This window comes from Zalophus californianus, chromosome 11 (assembly GCF_009762305.2).
Source record: "Zalophus californianus isolate mZalCal1 chromosome 11, mZalCal1.pri.v2, whole genome shotgun sequence".
Taxonomy (NCBI): Eukaryota; Metazoa; Chordata; class Mammalia; order Carnivora; family Otariidae; genus Zalophus; species Zalophus californianus.
The window spans coordinates 13,979,117-13,992,743 of NC_045605.1; the positions used below are offsets into that span (position 1 = coordinate 13,979,117).

General features: G+C 49.9%; 1 protein-coding gene across 21 annotated transcripts in view; it reads left to right on the forward strand.

Annotated features, from left to right (window-relative positions):
- CEP164 (centrosomal protein 164) overlaps nt 1-13,627 on the forward strand; it is a 62,190-nt gene that overhangs the window by 13,687 nt on the left and 34,876 nt on the right. For 12 of the 21 annotated variants that reach the window (XR_003517463.2, XR_003517464.2, XR_003517462.2 and 9 more), the window contains exons 4-8: nt 3,318-3,522; nt 5,797-7,467; nt 10,468-10,623; nt 11,035-11,169; nt 12,801-12,878. The exons of 1 other annotated variant lie outside the window; for it this stretch is intronic. Coding sequence is in view for 16 of the 20 variants with exons in the window: in XM_027579724.2 (XP_027435525.2) it covers nt 3,318-3,522; nt 5,797-7,467; nt 10,468-10,623; nt 11,035-11,169; nt 12,801-12,878 (2,245 nt within the window). In the remaining 4 variants the exon portion in view is untranslated. Of the gene's footprint in view, nt 1-3,317; nt 3,523-4,957; nt 5,045-5,796; nt 7,468-10,290; nt 10,310-10,467; nt 10,624-11,034; nt 11,170-12,800; nt 12,879-13,627 lie in introns of those variants that run through there. 8 more of the 21 variants (XM_027579734.2, XM_027579735.2, XM_027579738.2 and 5 more) reach the window with 6 other exon arrangements.

Genomic DNA, 13,627 nt, shown 5'->3' on the forward strand with positions numbered 1-13,627 from the left:
TTTTAAGAGTTCTGTTCTTTCATTATGGATTCTACTCTGTTTATCCCTACAGTAATTTTAGATGTAGTTAATTTTCGTCTTCTTTTGATCAGTCTGCTGTGCCAAGTTTACTAATGCTTCTCTTCACTGGCGCCGATTCCCTTTTACCATGAACTGTCTTCCCATGGGGCTTGTTAATTATTTATTGTGAGTTTTGTGAATCCATCTTCTCTAGAGTTATTTTCTGTTTTATTCCTAGGTTGCTGAGTGGCTTTACGACAGCTTGTGCCAAGGATTTTTTCAGTGGGCATTAGGACTAAATTTTTACATTAATTTTCCAACTTGGGATTTTCTTACCACAATTTGGACTCTATGTCTGCATGTGTCTTGGGGTTTTAATTTTTCATGGAATTTGCTTTTGCCTGCCTAGACCTGGATCGGTGACATGCTTCCTCGTTCCACTAGGTTCTTCTTTTCATGGAATGAGCAGCCTGATGGGCCCAGCAATATGCAAGGGTCTCATTCCTAGTTTCCAGATTCGTGAAGGCCTAAGGCCATCTTCTCAGTCTGTCGCTTGGCATTAAAACCCAGGTTTGAAGGGTCTCTATCCAGGTCAGACACCAGCCTTGACCTGTCACCTCTCACACGTACTAATCAGGCTTTACGTTTTCTTTCTGTTTCTGGCCTCTGAGAACTTGGCACCAGGTGAGGAGAGGTCAGATGTTTCCTTCAGTTTGGTTAAGCATGTTGCCTGAGATTTTGTATGCGTGTCTAGAGAAAAAAATTCTAGAATTTGAATCAATGCGTTAAAAGATGTGCAGAATTTAAATATTGTTAGTTAATCCCAAATTACTTTCCACTGCAGTTTAACAATCCCTCCAATAACAGTAAATGTGGTTCATTTAAAAATATGATCAGTTAAAATACTGTTAACCCCCCAAAAATGATCAGTACAAAAAAATTGTCAATCCAGGGGCAGGAGATTATACCCGATTGTTTGAATTTGCATTTCTCAAATCGTTCATTGAGTTGAGCTGGCCATCTGTTGGCCGTTTGCTTATTTATGCCCTTTGCCATTTTGTCTGCTGGGACGCTTATTTTTTTATTTTGGAGAAGGTGAAACTCTGATTTTTCTGTGTATTAATCTTAATACTACTGTTTCTATTATTTTCTTCCAGTCTCCTGTCTTTTAATTTCTTTACTCTTTCTTTTATCACACTGAAATTATATATACTTTTTTAAAGTTTTTTTTTTCCAGGTAAAACATACATAACATAAAATGTCCTGTTTGAACCATTTTTAGATAGACAGTTCAGTGGCATGAAGTAATATTCACAGTGTTGTGCAAGCATCCCCACCACCCAGTTCCAGAACCTTTTCAGCTTCCTAAACTGAAAGTCTGTGCCCACTGTCCCCTCCCCCCAGCTCCAGGTAACCTCTGATCTACTTTCCGTCTCTGTTTATTAAGCTATTCTAGATCGTGTCAGTGGACCCACAGTATTGGTCCTTTTGTGTCTGGCTTATTTTACTTAGTATCATGTCCGTGGGCTTCATCCATGCTGTAGCCTGTGTCAGTACCTCATTCCTTTTCAAGGTGGAATAAAATTCTTGTGTATGTCTGTGCTGCATTTTGTTTATTCGTTTGTGGACATTTGGGCTGTTTGCACACTTCTGCTATGATGAGTAATGCTACTGTGAACATGAGTGTACAAATATCTGCTCGAATCCCTGCTTTTGGTTCTTTTGGGTGGAATTGCTGGGTCATATGGTAGTTCTATTTTTAATTTTTAGGGAACCACCATACTGTTTTTCATGGCGGCTGCACCCCCTTCCATCCCCACCAGCGGTGCACAAGGGTCTGGTGTCTCCACATCCTCGCCAACACCTGTTCTTTCCTGCTTGTTTGGTAGCAGCCATGCTAGTGGGTGTGAAGCGATATCTCGCTGCGCTTGTAATTCTCACTTCCCTGATGGTCACTGATGTTGTGCATCTTCTCATGTTGCTTATCTGTCATTTGTTATCTTTTTATCTTTCATTCCTGATATTTTTCCTGCTTATTTCTGCATGTTTTCTCTTTGATTGGAATTGAGATTGAGCTTGTCAAGTTTTATAAGGAGCCTGATTGGGATTCTACTGGGATTGTATTGGATTTATACGTTAATTTGAAGATTATCAGCATGTTTATAGACTTTTTTTTTTCCTAAGTGGTCTCTACACCCAGTGTGGGGCTTGAACTCAGAACCCCAAGATCAAGAATTGTGTGCTCTGCCAACTGAGCCAGTCAGGCACCCCTAGACTTGAGTCTTCGTATTCAGGAACATGGGACTGTCTCGCCAAATGCTTTTTCTTTTTTCCTTTTTCCTGACTTTTCAGTAAAGCTTTACAACGATTTTGCACACTTTGGATTTATTCCTGGGTATTGTGTTTTTTTATATTGCCATTGTGAATGTGTGGTTTGTTTTTTGTTTTTCTAATAGCTGTCCCATGGATTATTAATAGATTTTTTTTTTTAAGATTTTATTTATTTGGCAGAGAGAGAGCACACGTAGGTGGAGCAGTAGGGAGAGGGAGAAGCAGGCTCCCCGTTGAGCAGGGAGCCTGATGCGGGGCTCGATCCCAGGACCCTGGGACCATGATGTGAGCTGAAGGCAGCTGCCCAACCGACGAAGCCACTCAGGCAGCCCTGAAACAGATTCTTGAAGTGCACCTTTTACATTATTTTCTTTTTCTTCTTTTTGAGAGAATGTGTGTGGGGGGGGGAGGGGCAGAGGGAGAAAGAGAATCATGACCCTGAGATCATGACCTGAGCTGAAGTCAAGAGTTGGATGCTCAACCGACTGCGCCACACAGGCACCCCTACGTTATTTTCTTCTGTTGTTGATCCCCACTGGCTTGGATCGTCACCTCTTGTGAGTTCAGAGTCTTCTGCTAAACCAGGGTTTTCACAGTGCCTCTTCTTCCTTACACCATTTATAAAAATACTAAGCAAGTTCGAGCCTAGAATTTATCTCCAAGATTCCATCGCGTCTGTACTTATCCATCTAAAACCAAATTTATTCCTACTCCAGTCTAGCATGAATTCCCAGGAACCCCAATGATTATACGTGTTCTTCTAGAGAAGGCCTTCGGTATCGCAATCCTTTGTTCCTATGTGAGTCAACTCCTGTCTTAGCCGCACGGTGCCCTTCCATTCCGCGTTAACCCTCCCCGTGTCCTGTCCTCCGCCTTCTCTCTCCTGCCCCTCTCATGCCGTTCTTCCTTCTTCTCCATCTTTCATTTTACCCCCAAGTAGCCGTGGGCCGGAGCAGGGACTGACTCCTGACCTCTGCTCTCCACAGCCAGGACATCACAGGTGACATTTACTATTTCAACTTTGCCAACGGGCAGTCCATGTGGGACCATCCATGCGATGAGCACTATCGGAACTTGGTGATCCAAGAGCGGGGGAAGCTGTCAGCCCCTGGAGCCATTAAGAAGAAAGACAAGAAAAAGAAAAAGGAAAAGAAAGACAAGAAGGACAGAGAGACCCCCAAAAGTCCGCTGGTGAGTTCGTGGCTGCCAGCTCTCAAGACAGACCAGGGCTGAGACCTCGGGGGATGTTCGAAGCCTCTAGGTGTTTCCAGCCAGGAAGTTAAGAACAGCACCGATAATGCAGTGACTTCTTCATAGTACATCACCTTCGTTCTGCCTGTCTCCCGCAAATTTTCCTTTTAGCTTCTGGAAATTCTTACTGCCTCTAAACAATTCCTTTTATCTTCCTGGGGAAGCACATGCTATGTAGTAGGATTAGTGAGCGAGAGCAGTCTGCTGAGCATGGTGCTTTGCAGCAGTCCAGGAAGTGGGGCCACCTGCCCCTCTGGAGAGTGCGGGGCCGGGGGCACTTGATGGAGAACCCAGATGAGCGGCGTGTCTTCCCTCTCCTTTCAGAGCCAGGCCTTCCTAGTGTGGTGCAAATTCCTAGATGTCAGATGTAGCCCTAATTCAGTTGTCCGAACGCCAGTGCCTTTCAAATCCAACGAGAAAAGGTCTGGGCTTTATCTGCTCCTGTGGATTGTCTTTTTTGCCGGCGTCCTCGGTTAGTGGTTACATGATTGAAATTTGACGGCAGTGTGGTTACCTTGGTCTCAGGTAGCTTTTTTTACTCGGAGTGAAAGCACTCTTTCCCCTTATTGTTTTATTTGTCCCTCCAGTGTGTCTGAACTTCAGAGACAGAGTTATGGCCCTGAATTTATAGGTAGAGAAGCAAAGACTCAGAGCCATCCTGGCGTGAGGCCCAGGCTCTCAGGTGGTACAGGGATTCCTTCATCCAGATGGGGGGCGGGTGTGGGGCAGGCGTGGGGCAGGTGGGGCACGTTGAGGAGAAGGAGGCCCCATAGGAACCCAGGCCAGCCAGGTGGGGAGCACTGAGAATATCTTTTCAACCTTCTCATTTGTCCAGTTGATTTGCTTGCTGTCTGTAGTCTGTTTCCCGCCATGCTTAGTGCTTTCTTCTCAGTAAAGGTTTCGTCCATCTTCCTTCCTTCCCCAAAGCGTCAGTTCTGCCATTGGATGGTTGCTGGTGAATTTGTCTTTTTCAAGTATTCCCAAGTTCTACAGATACTCCTCCCTCCTTCCTCCCTGTGCTCCCCCCCCCCCCCCCCCCACCGCCGATGTATTGCTACTCACGATCCCAAGAAATAAGACAACAAGCCCATCCCTCCAGAGAGAGAAAAGAGGACGGGTAATTTCCAAATCGGTTGAATTTTCGGATGTTAACGTGTTTGAAAGGCCAAAGATGGATAATGGGCTTTTCATTAGCCCATGACCACTTTTAAATGATAATCAGTCTGGGCAGGCTCTGGCATGACTAGGTGAGAGAGGGAACGAGGTGGGGGTTCTGGGGTAGCAGGTTGGGTGACAGAGTTCTGGGTGTGTGAGCAAGTGCTTGGAGCTCCCTGTTAAAAAGGATTCTTTTGTGGTTTCAGGAGCTGAGGACGATTGGATAGCCCTGGGCTGCCAGTCTGGATCTCAGGGCTCAGGACAGTGCCTCAGACCTGGGTTTGTCCAGAGGGCAGGCCTGAGCCAGGTGGGTGACCTGGGCTCAGGTGGCTTGGGCTCTCTGGTGGTGTGCATGCATAGGCTGGCTGGAGCTTAGTGTGAATGTTTGCAGGATGAAGTCTATCTTTTAGGGTTTCTTCGAGACCCAAGATTCTCTGGTGTGGACCTCTCTTGAGCAGTACCAACTTGTGTCTCTGCTGGAAGACCTAGATGGAATTCCCAGGACTCAGCTCACTGGCCGTGTTTCCCTTCTCTCCCTTCTTAGACAATTCCTGGTGGTCTTTGGTAAGGCAGGTGGATTTTATGAAATTCACCAGTCGCAGAACTGAGAGCCTGATGATACCTTAGGGATAATCTGGTTGGTGATTCAGACCTTTATGATTGGTGAAGCCCTGTCTTCCAGTCAATTCCTCCGTGGAGGTCCAGTGTATCAAGAAAAAGTGAACCTTGGGGAGTAGGTCTTGGTGACGCCCCTTCCCCGTTACATGTATGCTACAATGGCTTCTGGGGTACCGCGTGGAACCAACCGGCAGGTTCCATGAAGCAGGGGGGTAAACCATTGATCTAGTCCAGCTTCCTCTTTATAGATAGGGAACCTAGGGCCCAGAAAACAATGAAGCCCAAGGGAGTTTTTAGCCCCCCCCCCCCCGCCTCTTGGTTTGTGTTTTCCTTTAAGTGGAGGATGGGTTTCTGCTAAGGGCTTGCCAAGGGCTGAGGTAGCAAGTATAAATCAGAAGTGCTTTGTCTTCGTTTTCTCTGCATGTTTATATACCCATCTAGGAAACACAGCCCGAGCAGGGACTTCTGCCTTCTTCTTCCCTTCTCCGTGGCCCATCCCCTCTCCCAGCACCTGGGCTTGCTGATCTGGACCCAGACCAAGAGATGCAGGCTAGAAGTGAGGGCTCCTTTAAGAAAGGGAAGAGCCCCTGTGTGCTGGGTGACACCCCCTGGCCTCTCCTGGGCACCCTGCCCAGCAAGCTACAGCCACTCTCCAAAGGCCAAGCTTCTCGCACCCACCAGATCTTTGCCGACGTGGAGAAAATCTTAGGCAGGGCCCCAGCCCAGTGCAGGACAAAATTGGGTGATCAGCAGAGTCTGGGGAAACCCCAGAAGCCGACAGAGAAAATCTACCTGGGGTTTTCAGACCCTGAAATAGAAGAGCTGGAACTGAGGACCAGACAGCAGAAGCCCAGTGCTCTGGGCTCTGAGAACACCAGGCCCCTCCAGAATGGGCAGGATGTGCTGGAAGGCAGGAGCCAGGCCTCTGTCCACTCAAAGCTTTCTGAAACCATCACCGGCCTACAGCTAAAAGGGGAGCAGCATGGCCACCACATGGCCAAACGGGGCTCCACTGGCCCTGGGGGAGACAAGAGCCAGAGCCCCATTCCCTCACCGTCCCCTGAGGAGGACCGTTCCCGGTCCCTGTGTTCCTCTGACCACATGCCGCCCACCAGCAAGAGCCAGCTGCTCTTGTTAGACAGTGGCCCAGCCGACGGCCTGAGCTGGCAGGGTGTGTCCGGGGAAGGTGGGAGCGTGGGCAGGGGGAGGAGGAGGAAAGAGCCCCCGGGACTGTGGATGGGACAGGTCTCCAGGCTTGTCAACAAGGACACCCCTGGGAGCTCCCAGGGGGCAGGACCTGATGACCCCGAGATTCCAGGGGCCACAGCTAAAGACCTGCTTCAGGAGCTCTTCCTAAAGCCGCCTGACCCTCTGGCATCAGAGCTGGCCCAGAATGGCCCTTCAGGGAGTGCCCCCGGATGCTCCCCGGCCGGTGAGGAGAGACAACCCCCCGGGTCTCTAGAGCCCCCCGAAGAAGACAGGAGGCCTAGTGGGTCTGAGCCTGACTTGGAGAGCAGCAGCCTGGCTTCTTGCCTTGGCTCGCAGATCCTGGGCGAGGTGAACCACTTTCCTTGGGACCTGCAGAGCTCTCCGGGATCTGAGCAGGGCGTGAGGGGTCAGTCAGGTCCCAGAGCCAGAGAGCAGCGCTCCAGCCCCTTCCTGGGACTCCAGTTGTCCCACATGCAGAGCTCTGCCGATGAGCAGTCAGAGAGTGAAGACTACTCTGAGGATCAGAGATTCTACCAGCACATCCTGCAGATGGTCAAGATCTCCAGGCGGCTGGAGGGCCTGGGGCTGCCCGAGAGCATGCAGGAGACGCCATGTAAAGATATCGCCAGCATGGTCTGTTGCATGGCGGCCGAGTCTTCCAGGATGTCTAGTGAGGGTGAGCACGAGGCCGTCGGAGCCATGGAGAGGGACTCAAGGTTTCTGGCTTGGGGGCCAGAGATGCTGGAGCATCCTCAGGAGGTGGCTCTTGCCCTTGCTGGGCAGGAGGTCTCTCAGCAAGCCTGTTTCCAGCCCAGCAGCAGCCCCCTCAGGCAGGGGCTAGTCGAGCTGAGTTCCAGCAGAGGGCTTGCTGCAGAGCCAGGCAAGATGCAGCTTCTCAACCAGGTAGGCTTCCTAGCAAGTATGGCCTGTGGGCCTCCGTGAAATTGGCAGGGAGGGAGCAGGTTGAGCTGACGTCTTTACTCAGCCATCAGGCCTGCTTTCCTATTGTTTGGTCTCCCCTGGTAACTACTGATCCCTTAACTACCCAGGCTGGCCATCTTGTGGGCTGACGTATATTTCGTGTTTCTTGTACCGGTCACCTGCTGGACAGTGGCTGAGGGGATGTAGCCTTCCCTTCCCTGGAGCTGACTTAGTTCACGGGTGGGTCACAGGCTTGGCAGATGATCAGTTTTGAAGGTGAGCAAGGTGGCGCCGATCCTGGCACTCAGGCAGGATTTGGTACCTTCCCAGGATTTGGGAAGCCTTTCCCATCAGCCGATTATGGACAGAGGCTTCCCAAGTAGACACCCTCCTCACAAGCTCTCAGTTTAGTCCCTTCTTGGAGTCACACAGAACTGGAAAGTTAATACAGTCACGGCAGGGGGTGGGGGTGGGGGGCAGGCTGCTGAAGCCCAGAATCTCTCTACCATCCCGTGAGCTGCTTCTGCTCCTTGCTTCCCAGGGTTCCCAGGAACCATGTGACTACCCTGCGTCAGGCTTGTGCAGACCTTGTTTGTACCTTTACTTCCTCCACTGCGGGGATTTGACATCGGGTTGTGCTTTCCCTGTCATTCTGACCCTTTGTCCCTTTAACGAGTCACACCATATTCTTCATTCAGAAGAAGTCAAGTTGGAGCAGAGACCACGGGGGTCAATCTGAATTTCCCCAGCTATTCTTCTGCTGTCACCCAGTTGTGGCTTTACCCAGTTGTGTTCCCTAATTGCTGGAGTGTCCTGGTTCTCTGTTAGCTTTAATAACTACTGTAGCACAATAAGTACCTGATAAAGGGCAGATGATCCTGAAAGTTTTAATTGGTCCAATGGCAGCAAGTTTATCCCCTCTGAAGGACAAGACCATGCACAGCCCATAGTCAGAGTTAATGGCCAGCTCTAGAAGATGATCAGCTCAGAGCCTGGGATGTGTCATTTCCCTGCCAACCACTGATTTGGTAAAGGCCTGGGAGAACGGAGCCCTCAGCATGCCTGCCTCCCTCCCTCAAACCCCCGGCATGCCCACAAATTAGCCATGTGAGGAGCCTGTACTTTTCTGTAAATAGTGTGGGAGGAATCTTGGTTGCTGATAGACGGGGGCTGGTTGGGAGGGCTGAAGTCAAGAGCAGCAGACCCGTTTGCTCCTAGTTTACCTCGGAGAAGCTTTCCTGGGCTCCTTTTTGGCCACATCCAAGAGGTGGTGTAAAGTACTGGTTGGGAGATTGCCCCGGGACCAGTCCCATGTTTGTGGCCCCCCCCCCCCAGATGGCCCCGTGACTGTGAGCAGAGATCTTCATCTCCACCATCCCATTTGTAGGTACTCTGGCCCGGGTTGTCGTTAGAACAGGAGAGATGGCATGTAAGCGCTGAGCCCAGCGCCTGATGCTGGGTTATGTGGGCCAGTCTGATTGTTTCTGCCCACCGGAAGTACTCTACAGCAGGCCAGATGGTCAGGCAGTGATTTGAGAGTTTAAAAGCTCAGGAGTGGTTCTTATCCCCCTTTCAGATGAGCGTCTGCTGCCCTTCCCACGCAGGAAGGGGTCCTGGTCAGAACCTGCCCGATGGTCTGGGCCCTGCAGCCCAGGTTGTGGAGGAGATGATGGGCCGCCTGCACGTTCTCAGCCTGACCTCCTCCGGGTTCCCCTTTCTCTCTCCAGTCCCCTTGGGATTAGAGAGGAATGGTTTTGTGTTGTTTTATACATTTTAAGTTTGAGCAATGAATTTTAAAGAGGTTTTTGTAAATTGTCCCCAGAATGCTCTCTTTGCCCCTGCTGCTCAGCCCGATCTATAGGAATGTGAATCCCTCTAATGGCCATTCCACGTTGGGGTAGCCCTGAACCACTCCCACGTGCTCCTCACGTTCATTGTCTCTTTTGAACTTACCAACAGACCTTAAGTGGCAAGACACCCATCATCTCTGTCTTGCAGATGAGTAAACTGAGTATCCAGGAGTCTGTGAGTGAGCTGAGGTCTTGCAAACTCTGACTCCCAGGTGGTTTTGCCCATCGTCCCTAGCCAGAAGCCTTCATCTGGCTGGCGTGAGAACAGGGAAGCTGGTCAGTCCTTTGAGCAAGGCTCCATTCAGCTACCTTCCTTGTCAGTGGAAGAGGGGAAGGAGAGTTCTTTTGTCATTCATGTATATTTTTTTAAAAAGATTTTATTTGAGAGAGGAAAGAGGGAGAGAGAGCATGAGCAGTGGAGGGGGGGCCAACGGAGAGGGAGAAACAGGTTCCCCACTGAGCCCAAACCCCACCGCAGAGCTTGATCCCAGGACCCCGGGATCATGACCTGAGCCGAAGGCAGATGCTTAATTAACTGAGCCACCCGGGCGCCCCCATGTATTTTTTTCATAGTTGATATGTATTTTAATCGAAGTAATACATGCCCATATTGAACAAAGTCAAATAGTACCAAAAGGCGTATAACGAAATATAGTTCTCTGGCGTGTGTACCCCTCCCCAGAGGCAGCTGCTTTTTTCTGCTGTGTACTTCCACGTTTGTAAATAATATGCTTAGACTGCTTTTTCTTGGTTCATCAGTTTTAAACTTCTTCTATTGAGACTTCTCATTCTGGTAGATGAGGCTTTTGTCTCTGCCCTCCCCCTGTCCCCCCACTTCCTATGTGGCTTCTGAAAGGGGAGCAGAACCCGCTGCGGCATCTGCCAGATGTGAGCGAACCATTCGCTGTGCACCAGCAGCGGAGTTAGGAGAATCAGCAAGCCAGCCTGTGATTTCTCACACAGTTGGCACAATGGTAATTTCTGGATGTTGTGTTTCATTAGCAGCCTCTGAACGGAGGTGGTTTAAATTTGAGCGGGCAGGATTTAGATGTTTTATTTTTATATCTGTCTCTGGCACTCTGAGAGCCATGTGGTTTCTTGGGTTTGTAACAAGATGTTTTGTGTTGCCCAGGCCCTCGGCTCCTTATTAGCCCCAGTCCATGTCCCTCCTGGGGGCCTGGCTCCCTTGAGAGGCCTTGCGGATGCCCCGGCCTCCGCTCTTCGTGGATCACAAAGTGTGAGCCTAGGGAGCTCAGTGGAGTCTGGTCCGCTCGGAGAACTCATGCTGGTAAATGGTTTCTCTCGCATTCATTGTAATTAGTGACCCTGGGGTCTCTGTGCGCCATGCTAGGAACGGTGGCCCATAGATAAGAAAGAGAGGGCATGGGCCGAGTCCTTAGAGTTCATGGGCAAATTGGGAAGCTGGGAAGGCAAATCACACTTGTGTGATGCTAGACATGGACTCTGGGCTGCAGAGGATAGATCCACCGGGGCGGGGGAGGGGGAGGGGTTGTAGTGCTCATTTCCCAGCCCTTACAGCTGGGGCAGTCAGAGTCGGGAAGGGATCCATGTGAGCTGGGGTTGCTGGGGTCAGCTTCCTGGGCTTGGCAGACTTGCACTGGGAGACATACGAAGAGAGTGGGGAGAGCATTCTGCAGGTCCTTAGCACGCCCCTTGACTTTCCTTCTCTGCTTTGGAGCCTTCACAGGGTCTCAAGACTTCTGCTTGTACAAAGGGTCTCTTGGGCTCCATCCATGAAGACAAGAATGCTCTCAGCCTCTTGGCTTTAGGGGAGGAGACCAACGAGGAGGATGAGGTGGAGAGTGACAACCAGGTAATGATGAATCCTCTTCCGGCCTTGGAAACCCTTTGTGCTATTTAAAAAAGAATTTATTTTATTGTAGTCAAATATATATCACGTGCAAGTTACCATTTTAACCACTTCTAAGCGTGCAATTCAGTGGCCCTAATTACCTTTACAATGTTAGACAGTCATCACCACTCTCCGTCTCCAGAACTTGCTCACAATCCCAAACAGAAACTCTGTACCCATTGAGGGGCACCCCATCCCTCCCACCGCCCCCACTCCAGCATCCCTCAGTTTGTTCCTGAGATTAAGAATTCCTCATATCAGTGAGGTCATATGATACATGTCTTTCTCTGATTGACTTATTTCACTCAGCATAATACCCTCCAGTTCCATCCACGTCATTGCAAATGGCAAGATTTCACTCCTTTTGATGGCTGCATAATATTCCACTGTGTATATACACCACATCTTCTTTATCCATTCATCTGTCGATGGACATCTGGGTTCTTTCCACAGTTTGGCTGTTGTGGACATTGCTGCTATAAACATCGGGGTGCACGTACCCCTTCGGATCCCTACATTTGTATCTTTGGGGTAAATACCCAGTAGTGCAATTGCTGGGTCGTAGGGTAGCTCTATTTTCAACTTTTTGAGGAACCTCCATACTGTTTTCCAGAGTGGCTGCACCAGCTTGCATTCCCACCAACATTATATGTTAAAAAAAAAAAAAAAAAGCTAGCAAGAAGGGAAAAATGAAGGGGGGGAAATCGGAGGGGGAGACAAACAATGAGAGACGATGGACTCTGAGAAACAAACTGAGGGTCTAGAGGGGAGGGGGGTGGGGGGACGGGCTAGCCTGGTGACGGGTATTAAAGAGGGCACGTACTGCATGGAGCACTGGGTGTTATGCACAAACAATGAATCATGGAACACTACATCAAAAACTAATGATGTAATGTATGGTGATTAACATAACATAATAAAATTAAAAAAAGAGTAACTCCCCCACGCCCTCTCCTCTCCCCAGTCTGTGTTCTCTTCTGTTCTATGTTGTCTTTTTTTTTTTTTTTTAAAGATTTTATTTATTTATATGACGGAGAGAGAGATAACGAGAGCAGGAACACAAGCAGGGGGAGTGGGAGAGGAAGAAGCAGGCTTCCCGCTGAGCAGGGAGCCTGATGCGGGGCTCGATCCCAGGACCCCGGGATCATGACCTGAGCCGAAGGCAGACGCTTAACAACTGAGCCACGCAGGCGCCCCTATGTTCTGTCTTTGAATTTGCCTATTCTGGATATTTCATATAAGTGGAATCATACAATAGTTGCCATTTTATATCTGCTTTCTTTTACATAGTGTGTTTTCAGGGAGCATCATGTTGTAGCACGTATGGTTGAATAATCCATTGTATGAACAGACCACATTTTGTCTAGCCGTTCGTCTGTTGATGGAACTTGGGTTGTTTCCACCTTTTGGCCAACTCTGTGCTCCTTTAAAAATAAGTAAAATGATTTTCCAGCCCACAGCTTCACTTCTTGCCTAATCCATGTACTTTCTAGACCTGACCCAGACAGTGTAACCAACAAGGAGCTTCTTGGTCCTCACTGCGGGCTGACCCATTTCCTTGACTTACCAACTGTAATCATGTTTGTTTTCAGAGTGTCTGCAGCTCAAGTGAGCTTCTTAAGAACCTGCACCTGGATATTGGGGCGCTGGGGGGTGACTTTGAGTATGAGGTAAGAGTCTGAAGTCCTGCAGGCAAATGCCTCCGCCTGGTCTGTCCCTCCTTCCTTCCTAAGCTTTTCTCCTTGGGGGATGCAGATTTGGAAAGAGAACTGTCTTGTCTCAGTGCTGTCCAGATGGGATTTTTGAGGTTTGGGGAAGCACAAAGGGGAATTGGACACCTGAGCATTTGCCAGATAACCACAGTGGTTGAATGTTGCCGTGTGAGGCACTTTGCTGGGGGCTGTAGGCCCTGCAAGCCTACATTAGATGGGATTACTGCCCCCTGAGGGTTTGCGGCCTCACAGAAGAGAGCCTTCCATTCCCAGAAAACAGAGTAGAAGGCGGTGAAGCTATGAGGGAGGTGAGACGGAGCACCACAGAGAGGAGAATCTGGGGTCTCCAAGCTCCGTGGATCGACCAGGCAGGGCTTTGCTGAGAAACAGCCACGTGAGGTGAGCCAGGAAGGACGGTGGGCAGGACTGGCTGGGCAGAGGTGAGTGGGGAGAGAGAAGCCCACATTCAGGGCCCTGCACGGGCAGAGGCAGAGGGTGCAGGGCGAGGTTGGGGAAGGTGAGGGTGTCGCCTTTGGCTGGAGCGCAGACAGAGCGCCTGTGGGGGACGAGTGGGAGCCAGTCTGTGGGGGTAGCTTGGGCTGCATCGCGGAGGCCCTGAGTGCCAGCTGAGGAGTTTGCCCTGGGGTCCCCAGGCGCTGGGGGCCATCGGAGGTTTTGAACAGAGGTGTGACATCCAGAGTCTTGAC